Genomic DNA, 15291 nt, shown 5'->3' on the forward strand with positions numbered 1-15291 from the left:
GATCATCACCTCCGATGGTTTTTCCACCACAAAAACGATGGGCCTCATCTCTAAAAAATATTAAAAACAAAAAACACTCCCATCACCACCCCTGGGGCCCCCTGTATTTTGTGGTGGTAAGCCGTTGGGGTTGCTGATCCGGACTCGAATGAACCTCCATGGTTTGTGTTGTAACGATGGTGTGATCTTCAGCCATACCTTGGTCCTACTGAATGGAAAGTCATGCATTATTACAAGAAAACAAATTTAGTGGCTCCCTTTAAGGATTTTTCAAGAGTTGGTAAATGATGCATGTGCCATCTTCAATTTAGATTCTCCAGAGTAGGTGGTGAAGGGTTAGCTCTAATGGGCGTTCAACCAATTGACACCCTTACCAACCAATTGAAACCCTTAGGCCAACCACCCAATTGACACCTTTAAGCATTCCTCGAATTTAACAAGGGAAAAGAGTCACTGAGGCTCATAGGCCTAGGGAAAGGGAAGATGTAGAAGAACAAATGTTCAAATTCATGACTTCTTTTAAGTTATTGTCTTTCTATAGGAGGCTATCAAAATTAATACATCCAAAGTTGTTATCTTCAGTGTTGTGCATTAAATGTACAGCATTGTGTTGTGAACTGTATCTTGAATAAGATTTCGATCTCGACTATTTGCAGCGGAGACGGTGCATTTAATACGCAGCATTCAAATCTGCCTCTTGGAACACGGACGTCTGCGTCCGAGCCTCTCATTTGCCAGTGTTGCTCATTGGACAATTACGGCTTTGGGGCTAACGGTTTTTCATTCACTCTGGCTTTGCGAATCTGTCGTTGTCGCTCGTCTGCTGTGAGACGTTTGTCAATGATCCCTGCACCAGTATCTTTTTCTATTATACCGAGTTAATCCCACACGAAGTTACTTTCCTCGTGGCTCAAAGAAAGCAAGATAATGGCAGTGGCAACTCCTGACCTTTTTGGTCATTTCGCAAGTCCAGTAGTTCAGAATCTTCAGATTTTTCACAATCTACGTTCGACCTCCCTCCGGAGACTCTCCACCTAAAAATTTCTGCAGAGTCTGGATTTCGAGCATTCGAGTCCTTCGATGCTCTTCTTCCTCTAGGGCACCAGTTTGTAACTATCGATATGGCGGACCTGGATGATGAGCAAGGCTTGGGGTACTGGCTTCGATGGCAAGTGCCTGTGTGTGCTCTGATCTTTTTGGGTCCTACGGCAATAGCTTTCGTTATCATCTCCAGAACACAGAGGGCTCCTTTGTCTGCCAACGATCTATGGCTTCCTTGCTGGAGATGGCTCAGTCCTGTTTGGCTTTTGGCCTATAGAGCCTTCGTTTGTGTTTTCATGTCTTGGTTACTGTCTCAGATAGTTGCCTTGCACGGAGCTTTTTCCTTTTACTTCTATACTCAGTAAGATTTACTCTTCACTCGTTTCAAATCATCCACTCGTGATTTGAAAAGATTCTTTAGTTGAAACTGTCTTATCTTCTAATTGCTGGATTCTGTTAAAGATATTGATCACCTGCAAACTTTGATTTTGCTGATGGGCAGCCACTGTTTTATGTTTTTCTTTTGAATGAATAAAGAATTCTTTATCAAAGGGAGAGAAATGGTGAGCGGGAAGAAATATGCTGTTTATAAACTGAAATTAACAAATATGGCAAGTATTGGGGGCGGGAGATGATACGCAACGAGAAAAGTTCCTTCGAATTGCAAAATTGAAATACCCGCAAATGCAATTACATATTATATCTTCGAGATCATGCGATGGTGCTTGGAATTACAAAATTAGACTCAATTAAATGACCCTGAATTGTTTTCCTTCTGTTTAAGACAGAGCATAAGAATGAAGTTCCGCAATAATCTACAAAGGACTTATATTCTATCAATTTTGTTAGTAGGAATGCTGGATATTGCATACAAGTTCACTACTTTTCAGCTCTTAGTTTTTGCCTGTCCCAGTTTGAATTCTGTTCCTGCTTTTGCCATTTGTTCACCTGCTCTCAAATTGAGTACAGATTTCAGCATTTGCTCGATATTTTACATACTTAGTTGAATGAATTTGAAAAGGGTTGGTCCCTAGGTACAGGAACTAATGACAAAACCTTTTTACAAAGTTCATGAAAAAGTCTGATATGTCATGTCAATTTATTAAGGTTTTTTAGATAAAGATTAGTCAATTTATTGTCTTGAATTTTGCATCGGGGTGGAAGTACTCCTCACTGGATGCCTATGCATCCAGCTCTCTTTCAACACCTCTGGGTTCCTTAACAGTTATGTAGCTGTGGCTCTGAATCCTTGAGATTTTATCCCTCCATCTTGAAGATGCATATATGGCTAGGAATATACTATATATGACATGATGTCCTGATTGTTTTTTTTTTTCGTTGAGTTTGCACTTTGTGAGTGCTACTCCCAATTTGAGCTAGTAAGAAGGTGAAATGACAAGTTTCATCCTCCACTATGCTTGCTTTCTTTCTTCCTGATCACGTGATTTAATATCCTTATGTTCTGATGAATTTAATTACTTCGTGAGGCTTTTGCATTGTGGCCCTTTTTCCTGCATGAGAAGGGCTCCAACAACTTATCAAGATATCTAGATCCATGAAATAAATAAGGTTAAGTTAAGATGGCCGGCCCTTATATCCCGTTTTATTCTTTTGATGGGTATTTTGCATCCTACTCATCTGCTAATTATGATCTGCAAATGGGTTAAAGTGTTGTGTTCTTTGTCTATTCTGCAAGGTGCTATTAAGCTATTTGAGATTCGCCATGCTAATGCTGTCCAAGTATTCACCGTTCTACTTCTTAAGGATCCTATGATTCAATATATCATAAGTTCCAATTCCCTTGTTTTATGATCCATTTTGGTTTATGAATGGTCTTATATTGTCATATCCAACAAGATTTCCTTGAGATGCATTTCCTTTATCAGAAGGGCATATAATTTTCCCCAATCATGTCAAATATTTTTTAATATGACTTCCACTCTGTTGTCCAATAATGAACCCCCCAAAGTTTTATGCATCCATCTAAATTTACAAGTATTCAGAAGTATTGTTTCACATTAGATCACGAACTGGAAGTATTCTCATTCAGGATATAATCTTAGTAGCAATTGCAGTTTCTAGATAAACAGTTTTGATAACATTTGGTGGCTAAACTAATATTTTCATGATACCTCTGTTTTACAGGTGGACTTTTACACTGGTCATTATCTATTTTGCGGTATGTCTTGGTTTACGCACCCCCTTCCCCCATTTTGGTCAACAATTAGAATGTTAACTTCTGATTCTTTCCTCTAGATGGTGGCATGTTCTGGATAGTGCGTATATGAAACTAGTCTATTCTAAAAGCCTAAATGTTACACCAGAGAATTTCATGTTTCCGTTATTTCTCAGAGGCAAAGCTAATAATGCCTATCTGGAGCAATAATTCAGCCAGATGCTTGTCCTTTCTTCCTTTGTAGCTTGGCACTTTTGTCTCTGCTTATGGATGCTGGACGTATTCGAAGAAATCGGAATATGAAGAAGGTGATCATTTACTGAAAAGAGATACAGAAGAGTCTGACAAATCAAAAACCACAGTATCATTCAGAACAAACAAAATCAAGGGTACCATAAAGTCGCAGAGCCATCATGAGCAGGAGATTGAGCTAAAAGCTGGATTTTGGGGATATCTAATGCAAGCTATTTATCAGGTTAGTTAATCCGGAGAAGTCTTCCATGATTATTGTGCAAAGCTGTTGTCTGGATCTTCTTTTTTTCTGTTTCTTTTCCCTTTATCATATCTCCTCATTTCTTCTGATTATTTACTATGATTTTTGCTAAACCTGAGTGTTTTTTTCTTTTGTGCAGACTTGTGCAGGTGCTGCAGTGCTCACAGACATTGTCTTTTGGTTTATTCTAGTTCCATTTTTGTCATCGGATAATTTTACACTTGACCTGGTGAGATTCTTTCCCTGGACATGGAAAATGATTAAAATTTGTCATATGAATTATCTAGTAATCCATTTTTCTTTACAGTAATCTTGGAATTTGGGTTTTCTGTGGAAGAAACACTGTTTTGGAACTAATCATCCAAAAAGTTATTCTTAACCCTAAACTCTTATATGGTTATTTCCAGGTTAGTTGTTGCATAAAGAAAATGTCATAACACAAGATGTTGAACCTAATAAAGCATTAAATGACAGAGAAAATGCACAGCCTCACCTGGGCAGAAGTGTTTCTTTGCACGCTTGCGTACCAACCATCTTTGTATCTCATCATTCATATTTATACAAAACAGGATCACTGTTAAGTGGCAGAACACACTGTTCTGTTCATAGTAGTCACATTCACAGTTCACGTCTGGTTGCTGGTGAAGTTCTCTTCATGAGAAGGGCAGTTTGCTTAGTTTTCTGTCTCCCTGAAATGACTAGAAACCCCCATGTTCCGTTCAAGCTTCCATGTTTCGAATTTTCTCATGCTCTCAGCATGTTACCACTTATGAGTTCCGTGTTCCTTGAAGGACAGACTTTAGTGATATTTGCAATCTGAGTTTTTTACTGAGGACATTAATAACCATTAGCATTATCCAATGCTTTGAATCACACTGTGATTAGGGAAGGATATTCCTTTTACTTTTGCATGGCACATTAGTCACGTGCTCACTTGTTGAATGGTTGGTCATGGTTCAAGTCTTTAAACAGCCTATCTGGAAACATGTGTAAGGCTATGTACATTTGAACTTCTTGAGACCCTTCTAAACATGAGAGCTTATCTACAATGAACTTTTGTTAGTTTACGAATTGTTAAGTTTGAAAATTTGAAACTTCTATTTCATATTACTTCTGCTAAAAGTTGCTTAACTTCTTTTGACAGTTGATGGGGTGCATGCATACTGTCAATGTTGTTTTTCTTCTCCTTGACAACGCTCTTAACAGGCTTGTAAGTATATCAGCATAGTGACGAATAATTTATTTTATTTAATGGAAAGTAAGGTATCTACCTGTCAATGGTTCTATGAATTGTGTTAATTTAGCACAAGTTGCACATATTGTGTAGAACATAGTGTTCTTTTGATTCTCTTTTGTAACCGTTGTCTCAAATGGAAGTATTATTTTCACCTTCCAAAACCCTCTTAAGGAAAAAAGGATGACAAAAGCATTAATGTGCAGGAGTCCGAAAAACAAATGGTTTTGGCTTGCAAACTCAACTGTCAGACCTACCACAAACCAACCAATTATAGGCCAGCCATTTGCATCATGCAACATGTATTTGTGAACCAAATCCATGCTTGCACCCACTGGATACCTGAACCAATTACTCTTTTCTCCTCATCTCGTTAAAGAAAATATGATGAAATTATTTGTTGTTTTCAGCCCTTCCCTTGGTTCCGGTTTGCATATTTTGTGTTCTGGAGCTGTCTCTATATCATTTTTCAGTGGGTTCTTCATGCCTGTGGCTTTACTTGGTAATTCTTCCATTTTCCTCCAAAATACTATAATATATGCAATCAGAAGTGATGTAACATTGTTTGATGAATGGTCAAAAGAATGATGATTTGCTGATTTATGTGCTTCCTTCTAGGTGGCCTTATCCTTTCCTTGAGCTCTCTACTCCATGGGCACCACTATGGTAAAATCATTAACTCCAGCTCACCTCTTTTCATTGAAATTCATGTTTTCCCAAAGCGTTTTCCTGATTCTAACTGGTGTTTGTTTTCAAAAATCATCACTAAATGTAGCATATTTCTTTTCATCTGTGAGTAATTCCATTGCAGTGACTGCCAAGACTGCAATGTTCTTTCCTTTTTTACCCTACTTGATAAGCCTAACTGGGTATTGTTCATCTTACAGGTATTTAAGCTTGGCTGTTATCCACATTCCCTGTTATGGCATATATGCACTAATTGTAAAAGCCAAAATTGCAATTTTCTCTAAGTTCTTCCCCAATGCATACGTGAGGCCGAACTAATTTCATTTTAAGCCCTCCATTTTTTATAATGTGGAAAAGGGGTATATTATACTAGAGTTGGATTCTTATACTTGTGCATGAGAGTAGGTAGAAGCTTTTTATGTTCTAGTGCATGCCCCTTTAGAAACTCTGTAATATATGGGTTGTCAATGAAAGTTTCATCATACCCTCGTTGGTTCTAACAATACAGCAGGCTTACTGGTAGGAGAAAGTTTTGCATTACTACTTTAAAATGCTGATAGTGAAATGCTGATTTTGAGTGCCAAGTTTAAAGCAAGCTGCTATTATGAATGCTCAGATAAACAGGATAGGGGGCTTCAATCGGAACCGTTCCAGTTAATCACCAGAACAAGAGTCCTCTTGATTAGCTAATCAGTAATAAACACTGGAATTAGTGTTAATTGAGAATACCAAACATCAGTGATCATCAATTAAACCTTTCCCAGCAGTTTGCATGCTATTATGCTTATTTCTCAATTCAGTTTTACACTAAGAAAATGCAATACCGTGCTCATCTCTGGCGACCTGTACAAGGAGGGTAGGTGGTATTTGTTCTTTTGCTTGGCTATCCTCTTTTTTCACCCAGAGGATGCCTTGGCTCTTTCTTGTTCTTCCAAAAAATGTTTTCCTCCCCAAAAAAAATGTTTTCTCGAAGCTCTGCCTAGTTGGTAATTTTCTTGGAGAGAGTCAGCGAGACCTCCCTTCCACGTTGTCCAAGACTCCCTTCTCAAGCAATAGAAGGCCTAAGGACTGCGTACCTTTCACCTTGACAATGGGGTCTTCATCTAATTCTCTAGTGAACACATCAAGCTTCAAGCTCTAGAAGGAGCTCCATGGTCGGTTGGCGCTAAATCTCTCTAACTCAGATAATGGACTCAATAACTGAAGCTTAGAATCATTGATCATAAGATTGTCCCCCCTTGGATAGCTTTGCCAAGCCTCCCATTTCATCTCTGGAACATGGACTGCCTAAGCCACATCAGTTTGGTGATTGGAAAGCCTTTGTACATGGATACAAAAAGTGATAGCATGGAGAAGTTGTCTTGTGCCTGCATTTGTGTCGACATCACCGCCGATAACCCATTGCTATCCTCCATCCTTATCTTGGATGAACATGGAAGTGGTTTCATCAACCCCTTCATTTTAAGAACCTCCCCTGGATTTGCTCCTCTTGCAAAGTCTTCAGCCATTCCACTCAAGAATGCCCTTCACAATATCCTCCCATTGCCTAGGTTCCTTCCTCTTCCCCTCACCCCAACCCTCCCTCCATCCTTTGCCCTAGGACCCTATCAACTCTTGTTTGCCTAATCTGGGTAAGTCTTTTATCGCCGTGGCAATTTGCAACCTAGACCTTCCATTGAGGTTTTAGCTGCTTCTCCTCCCGCTGCAGTCCTCGCTGGTCATTTCTTCACCGATGATGGATGTTCTACTCCCATCCTCGGCTGTTGATGTGAGCCCTGACAGGTTCATTGTCCACTCGGTTGAGGCCTTAGGGCAACCCATCCCTGACCCCAACCCCCCCCCCAACAAGTGTCTAACACATGTGTTCTTTCTCCCTCTTACGCTCTTGTTGGGCCTGGCTAATCTCTCTTGCCCCTTGCTGCTAGTCAATCCTTCCTAAATTCATCTTCCTACTGGCCCACCAATTTTTCCTCTCTTATTTATCCTGACCCCACTTGGCCAGTTCCCTCTCAACTCCCTCTCCTCCCTCCTCCTTTGAATCCTCCTATTCCTAGTCCCCTCTCCCATGTCTCCCTTACTCCATTGGACCAACCAACTCTCCCCCCCCCCCCCATTTCTCCCCTCTCCCCCCTCTTTTGCTTGCAGCCCCAAGCCCCTCTGTTGGCCCTTCCCCCCTTTCCTTCTGCCCAGATCCCCCACTTCTCTCCCCTCCCTGTTGGTCGTGGTTGGGTTCCTGGCAATGATGTTGTCTCCTCTACACATAGTGCCCTCCCCTCCTCTTCACTATCGTAGAAGTAGGGCTGCAACTGGGCCGGGCTTTTTGCAATCCCAAGCCCAGCCCTATATGATATAATTTGAGCCCATTCCCGCCCTGGCCCTAGTTCAGGGCCAATAATTATTGTCCCTGACCCTAAGCCCTACAGGGCCAAGCCAAGCCCATTCCCGCCCAAATTGGCCCTAATTGGGCCGGGTCGGGATGGGTTGGCCCTGATTAGCCCTGATTGGCCTTGATTGGCCCTGTCCCTGGCTCTAATTGGCCCTGTCCCTGTCCTTGGCCCTAATTGGCCCGTCCCTGGCCCTGATTGGCCCTGACCTTGATTGGCCCTGTCCCTGGCCCTGATTGGCCCAGGCCCTAATTGGCCTAGGCCCTAATTGGCCTTGTCCCTAGCTTTAATTGGCCATATCTTTGGTCATAAATATCAAATGTAAGACAGGTAGTAATTAAAATACATATTAAAGTAATTAAATACTTAAATTCCAAACTCAATTCTGGAAAATAAAATATTAAAGATGTCAACAAATAATCCAAAACTTAGATTCAATATGTATTTAACTATTTATACCCATTTAGATTTTAGAGAAATAGAGAAATCAAAATTTCTAGGGTTTTTTAATTTGCTCGGGTTTTTTAATTTGCTCTCTCTCTCTCTCTCTCTTATTCTGTTTTTTCCTTTGGTTTTTCTCCAACAGCAAAGAGTTAAAATTATTCATGAAATATAATAAGTAGAGAGAAGAATTGTAATTAAATTTAGGCATATTTGAAAGTCAAGTCAATTATAGAGAATGTCACACAAACTCTTTTTGTAAACTTAGAAACATCAGAGATTCATAATTCAAAAGGAATCTGATAAATGAAAATTTTATCTTCAAAGTCAAGAATTTAAGCCGTAGGTAGGTATGTTTTCATTCACAACTGTTCAATAAATTGATATCTTTATTCAATACAAAAAAAATCATATTCAAAACCTTGTTAACAAGTAAATCGACAATAATTTAGTATTCAACAAAAAAAAAGTATTTTTTTCATAGTTAAAGAAAATGATGTTTTAGTTACAAACATAGCTATATGTTTTTAATAATTTTTTTTTTGAAATATCACAGTAGACCTTGTAAGATATTCATGATGAGAAGTTAGGGTATAGATTTGTTAGATATTAATTCTTTATGTAATAGTTTTTATTATTTATAATATATTATCTCGCCTTAGTCAAAAAACAAAATCCATATTTTATTGAACTAAAAATGACTTAGTTGGAAAAATAAAAATTACCTTAAAAATAATATAAAAAGTGAATTTATAGTCTAATATGATCAAAGTGACTAAATATCAAAATCAAGACTCATATCAATGTTAGTATAAAGATCAGGGTAAAAATCTAGTACTGTAGTACATGATCATCGTCAAATTAATATTAAGATTAGAGCCAAAATTAGGGTCAGGATCAGGGCCAAAATCAAATAGATGCTTATTACATAGGTAATGAGGTTATAGTTTATTTTTATTAATTTTCTACAAAACATGATCATGTTTTTAAAATTTGACACGTGTCAAGTATCCACCTATATGTATTTAATTCCTCTCCATGTGGGTGGAGGGTCCAGAGTCTTTAGACTCAAATCAGGGCCTAGGATCAGGGTCAGGGCTAATATCAGGGCCAAGATCAGGGCCAGGATTAGGGCCAAAATCAGGGCCAAGATCAGGGCCAAAATCAGGGCTAGGATCAGGGCCAAAATCAGGGCCGGGATCAGGGCCAAAATCAAGGCCGAGATCAGGGCCAAGATCAGGGCCAAAATCAGGGCTTGGGTCAGGGCTAAAAATCAGGGACGGGCCGGGATGGGCTGGGCGGGCCAGAGAGTAATCCCAGGCCCGCCCTTGGCCCTAGTTCAGGGCTAGAATATTTTGGCCCTAACCCGCCCTTAGGGCCAAAATCTTTAGCCCAAGCCCTATTCGGGCTCAGGGCGGGCTTAGGGCGGGTCAGGGCCGTCAGGGCCAAACTTGCACCCCTACGTAGAAGCTCTTGTTCCTATCGAGGGAGCACACTTCCTTGGAGAAGAGTATATTGTATATATTATGTCCAAGAAGGGTAGAAAAAATAGGAAAAATTAAATTTTGCCTCTCTTTGGCTTGTTTGCTGGCTCGACTTTTGTGTTTGTTCTCTTGTCTAGTTGTTTCTTGGGCCTCTTGGCTTTGTCTAAACCCGCTGCCCTTTGATTGCTTGTAATTCCCCCCCCCCCTTTCTGCCTTTGGTAATGCATTTTTTATTCATTAAAAGAAATTTATGTTTAACTATATACCAATGGATTTAGATAATATCCTATGAGTTTCATATTTTCTTTTGGGGTAAAAGTTTTCAGACTTATTTTGACTGTTGAAAACATAGATTATCCTAAAAGATCACATTAATGTTATCTTGTATACTCATAAAAATATTAGAATAAAATCCAATGTAAAGTCTTGCCAGTTATATTCTTAAGACATTGCTGAAAGAAGGTGTGAAACTAAGCCCATCATTAATTATTATCTGATGATTTTATATCCATGCTTAAGCTTGTCATTTTCCGATTTCTTTACAATAAAATAATGAATCTACGAGGTTAATTTCTCCCAATAGTTTCTCTGTATACTCTCTTGGCAATGGATAGAACTGAAGGGATTCAATTGGGTAGCGGAAGGATTGAATTGAAGTTGTTTAGTACATTTGAAATTATGCACCCTCCTTTTGTGGAATCTCAATGTGATTAAGACTCTAATCTTTATAGTTGTAATACCAAAAGGAAAAAAATTATAATTGACAAGTAATGAGTTTTTTTAAAACTATTCTTTTTATAATAAGAAAATTAATTGAATTATATACTTTTTTTTTTAGGTTAAGAGGAGATTCTTGTATACTAAGTTGTCATTTGAAGATGTGTTGAATTTGAAAGATAGAAACAAAAAGTAGAAACCGTGATCAAGGAGAAGAGCTTGAACAACCTTATGAAATGGCATGCAATCTCAACTACCACATTAAGAAAGTATTAGTTAGTACTCTTTTCCAAAATAAGAGAAAGATGTAGAAAAGATAGACACAACATTGGAGGCAGGTCATCGATCCGTAAGCGTAAAAAGAAAAAACGACACATGGAAGAAAAGTAATGGAGGAAATAATCTATGGTACTCTGGAATGGATCAAAACCTAGTATTTTTGGAAAAGAGACTTGGTCAACACCCAAAGATAAAGATAAAATATGTGGCAATGTTGTCTCTGTTGTTAGTCGTCTGCAAAATGAGAGGAGAAGCCATATATAATGATTCATCTCTATAAATCATCCATTCCATTCCGTTCCACTACCCAAAAAGCTCTCAGCTAGCCTAGTTGAAGATGATTGCAAGAATTACACAACAAAGGCAAACCATGGTGGCCCTTCAAGTGGGATTTGCAATACTTGTTCTTGTATCATCATATGACTACTTGGGTGTGGAAGCCGAATTCCTTGTATGCGACGGTGCAGCATTTGAGAGGCTGAAACTTGACATGGGCACTTTGCCTTTTTGTGATAAGAAAGTGCCTTTCGAAGTCCGAGCCAAGGACTTAGTAGATCGATTGACATTGGAAGAGAAAGTGGCTCAGCTCGGAGACAAAGCCTTGGGAGTGCAACGCCTTAACCTACCAGGATATGAGTGGTGGTCCGAGGCACTTCATGGTGTTTCTGACATAGGTCCTGGCACTCGTTTCACTAAAACCATACCTGCTGCAACTAGCTATCCAACTGTTATACTCACTACCTCCTCTTTCAATGAGACCTTATGGAAAACCATAGGCGAGGTTGGTCATTAATACTCATGGTGAATTTTTCTTTTTCAAATCTAAACCAGTATGGGAGGAACTCTTTAAGTTTTTCTTTTGGTACAAGGCAACTTTTTATATATAGGGTTGGGAATATTACATATACCATCAAAAAGAGTTGAACCCATGACCTCTTCATTAAGAGATGTTGGTCATTACCAACTGACTCTGGGAAATATTTTTTTTCTAGGCCGTTTCAGATGAAGCAAGAGCTTTGTACAATGTAGGATTGGCTGGATTGACGTTTTGGAGCCCAACCATTAACGTTGTTAGAGATCCAAGGTGGGGAAGAATCACAGAAACACCTGGGGAAGATCCTTTTGTGGTTGGACGTTATGCTGTCAATTATGTAAGAGGTCTCCAAGATGTAAAAGGTTTTGTAAATACTAGGACTCCAGAGTCAAGGCCTCTCAAAGTGGCAGCATGTTGCAAACACTACGCAGCTTATGATGTTGACAATTGGAAGGGAATCGATCGTTACCATTTTGATGCCAAGGTGACGGAGAGGGATATGGTGGAAACCTTTATTGAACCATTTAGGATGTGCGTCAAGGATGGAGATGTAGCTAGTGTCATGTGTTCATATAATCGAGTCAATGGCATTCCAGTTTGTGCTGATCCTAAGCTCTTGTCAGAAACAATTAGGCAACATTGGCATCTTAATGGGTGAGTTCTCTTCTATTTGTACATCCATAAATACTAGTTGTTGCTTCAAATTCTCAAATGAGCTACAACTAACTAACTAAATCTTCACAATAGTTACATTGTGGCTGATTGTGACTCCGTTGAGGTTATGGTTAATGGCCATAAATATCTTAACGATACGCCAGTAGAAGCTGTTGCACAAGCGGTGAAAGCCGGTAACTTTATTGATCAATCCTATCAATCCCTTAATTTCTATGATAAGAACCAACATTGAGTGTGTTTGTGCTTTGATCGTAATATTAGGGATGGATTTAGATTGTGGGAAATTCTATCCAACTTATGCGACATCAGCAGTGAAGCAAGGGAAGGTGACGGAGGCTGACATCGATACATCTCTGAAGAACCTTTTCGTTGTTCTAATGAGACTTGGCTGGTTTGATGGTAACCCTGGTGGGTACTCAGCACTCGGGCAGAAGGACATATGTTCTCCAGCACATCTTGAGCTCTCAGCTGAGGCCGCAAGACAGGGAATTGTCTTGCTCAAGAATGATAAGAACACTTTGCCATTGCCCATTGGAACTGGAAAGCCCAAGTTTGCCGTTGTTGGACCCCATGCAAATGCCACTGTAGCCATGATTGGTAACTATGCACGTAAGTGATTCTTCGTTTCTAGTTTTTACTACAAATCTATTTTAGTTAAAAAAATTCATTTTGGATCATCCTAAACCACTTTGCCATGCAGTAAAGTCTGGTATTACATGTCGTTATTCGACACCACTTGATGGAATCGCTGCGTTTGGCAATGTATTATATGCACCCGGTTGCGATGAGGGCGTGAAATGCCCAACTATTAACCAAATTGGTCAAGCAGTACAGATGGTGAAGCAAGCCGATGCAACCTTCATCTTTGTAGGACTGGACCTTTCGATTGAGGCTGAGAGCTTGGATCGAATTGATCTCAACTTCCCTGGCAATCAGAAGGCACTCATCACCCAAATCAGTGCAGCTGCCACCAAGCCAGTCATCGTCGTCATTTTTTCTGCCGGAGGCATTGACATCTCCTTCTTACAACAAGACCCCAAGGTTCAAGCCATCATCTGGGCCGGCTACCCTGGAGCTGAGGGTGGTCGTGCAATTGCTGATGTAATTTTTGGCAAAGTCAACCCGGGTAAGAATCTAATCAGCAACCACATTTCTTGTTAGACTAGAGAACATAAGATCCATTTGATAACCCACCAAGTGTTTCTGCTTCAAAAAACACTTGAAACAATTTTGCTTGGCTCTAGAGGCCGAAACACTTTTCTAGGCATTTAATAAAACTTGATTATGGAATTAAAAACATTACTAGCAGGTTCTAGCATAGTTCTTACGTTTAGAAAGTCAAATTTCATATGTACCTCTCTTGAAAATTTTTCACTCAAACCTATCTTGCACCTAACCTTTGTTTCGAGAAACGGACGCAACCAATCGAAATTGTTTCTTGAAGTAGAAAGTTTCATAAATTTTAATTTATGTTTCGAGAATCACCTCAAACAACAACTTTATCAAATGGTTTTCAATAGATATTTTTGTTTCTTGAAAAAAATACTAAAACTGTTTCTCAATGGGTTATCATACAAGCCATAGTTTAATGAAATTTTGATTAACCTGGATGGGGGATGGTGCTTGTTCGCAGCTGGTCGTCTTCCGATTACATGGTACCCAGCGAGCTATGTGGATCAATTGCCGATGACATCAATGTCTCTAAGACCAGTTCCTGAGTCGAAGTACCCAGGAAGAACATACAAGTTCTATAATGGGACGACCGTCTATCCCTTTGGTTATGGATTGAGCTATACCACCTTCAGATATGCCATTAAGATGGTCACAAATCCAATTTCAGTGAACTTGGGGAAGTTTCAACAGTGCAAGCCACTTGCTGGCAAGGCCGACAAGTGCCCAGCCATCTTAGTAGATGAGACACATTGCACACAAAAGGTGACGGTTAAAGTAGTGGTGACCAACACAGGAAAAATGGATGGAACAAATGTTGTCTTCTTATACTCAGTCCCACCACCAGGCATACCTGGAACACCCTTCAAAAGACTTGTTGCGTTCAAGCGATTGTTTCTAGCAGCAGGAACATCCCAAGCAGTGCCCTTTTACTTGAATGCATGTCATGATTTTAGCATTATCACTGAAGAAGCATATCAGCTATTACCGGCTGGACAACACACAATCACTGTGGGAAACGGAGCTGAGGCGGTTTCAGCTCAACTTACTATTAATTTGGGGCAATAAACCTAAGTTGTAATTGTCTTTACTCCTTTAATTGGGTCCTTCCTGTTCCTTCCATTGTTGGAACCAAGGCCTTCTAACAGCAATGGGCTTTTTGGCATGTGTTCAGAACTTGTTTCAGTGTTACAGTTATGCTAATGTAATTTTGTGCTGATACTAACAATAAAGAAAACAAGAAACTCACTTTTTGTTAGCCTCTTTTAGTTTTAGCGTCAATATTCTATGACGAAATAATCATCAGTTGCATCACAGAAGAACTGAACAGAACCTGCTAAGCGAAAGAGAGTCACTAATGATTTCAATCCCTTTTCCTTTTATGTTTTATTGGTGAGGAAAACATCTGTACATTAAGAGAAAAACCTTTGGAAAGCTTAGCATTTCCAGAAGAAGTACATATCAAAGAGAGATGTGCCAGAATGGGACTTCGTCACCAATAAACAAACCTGGTACACCATGGGGGAATTTGGGTTGTCAATGAGAACTATATAGAGTTTCCATATTAGCCATACACTAAGGAGTTTCTTGAATGGGATTTGTAAGCCATCTTTGTGAGTTTGGTAATCTGTAACCAAAGTCTGAAGTTGTGTATATATAGTGCAATGGACTAGTCTCGTGGAGGCAGTGAAAGAGC

The 15291-nt window shown here is 39.5% G+C and overlaps 2 protein-coding genes across 2 annotated transcripts; both read left to right on the forward strand.

Moving 5' to 3' along the window:
* Nucleotides 1-884: 884 nt before the first annotated feature.
* LOC149019393 (uncharacterized) lies at nt 885-6489 on the forward strand. Its single transcript, XM_089153408.1, has 8 exons — nt 885-1402; nt 3187-3220; nt 3462-3692; nt 3850-3939; nt 4855-4920; nt 5355-5446; nt 5563-5610; nt 5832-6489. Exons 1-8 carry the CDS (start codon nt 1122-1124, stop codon nt 5947-5949), a joined length of 960 nt encoding a protein of 319 aa, XP_089009534.1. The 5' UTR covers nt 885-1121; the 3' UTR covers nt 5950-6489.
* Nucleotides 6490-11306: 4817 nt separating this feature from the next.
* Nucleotides 11307-14663, forward strand: LOC149019394 (beta-xylosidase/alpha-L-arabinofuranosidase 1-like). Its single transcript, XM_089154088.1, has 6 exons — nt 11307-11717; nt 11929-12404; nt 12498-12598; nt 12687-13034; nt 13126-13551; nt 14059-14663. Exons 1-6 carry the CDS (start codon nt 11307-11309, stop codon nt 14661-14663), a joined length of 2367 nt encoding a protein of 788 aa, XP_089010214.1.
* Nucleotides 14664-15291: the final 628 nt, after the last annotated feature.

The sequence above is a fragment of the Hakea prostrata genome, chromosome 4 (genome assembly GCF_041222555.1).
Source record: "Hakea prostrata isolate BN-2017 chromosome 4, UWA_Hpros_2, whole genome shotgun sequence".
NCBI classification, from domain to species: domain Eukaryota; kingdom Viridiplantae; phylum Streptophyta; class Magnoliopsida; order Proteales; family Proteaceae; genus Hakea; species Hakea prostrata.

Coding starts and splice junctions, on each gene's coding strand:
- LOC149019393 (XM_089153408.1), top strand. CDS start 1,122: ATGGCGGACCTGGATGATGAGCAAGGCTTGGGGTACTGGCTTCGATGG. Junction 1,403..3,186: donor TCCTTTTACTTCTATACTCA/GTAAGATTTACT, acceptor TCTGTTTTACAG/GTGGACTTTTACACTGGTCA. Junction 5,447..5,562: donor CATGCCTGTGGCTTTACTTG/GTAATTCTTCCA, acceptor GCTTCCTTCTAG/GTGGCCTTATCCTTTCCTTG.
- LOC149019394 (XM_089154088.1), top strand. CDS start 11,307: ATGGTGGCCCTTCAAGTGGGATTTGCAATACTTGTTCTTGTATCATCA. Junction 13,035..13,125: donor CATGATTGGTAACTATGCAC/GTAAGTGATTCT, acceptor TTTGCCATGCAG/TAAAGTCTGGTATTACATGT. Junction 13,552..14,058: donor TTTTGGCAAAGTCAACCCGG/GTAAGAATCTAA, acceptor GCTTGTTCGCAG/CTGGTCGTCTTCCGATTACA.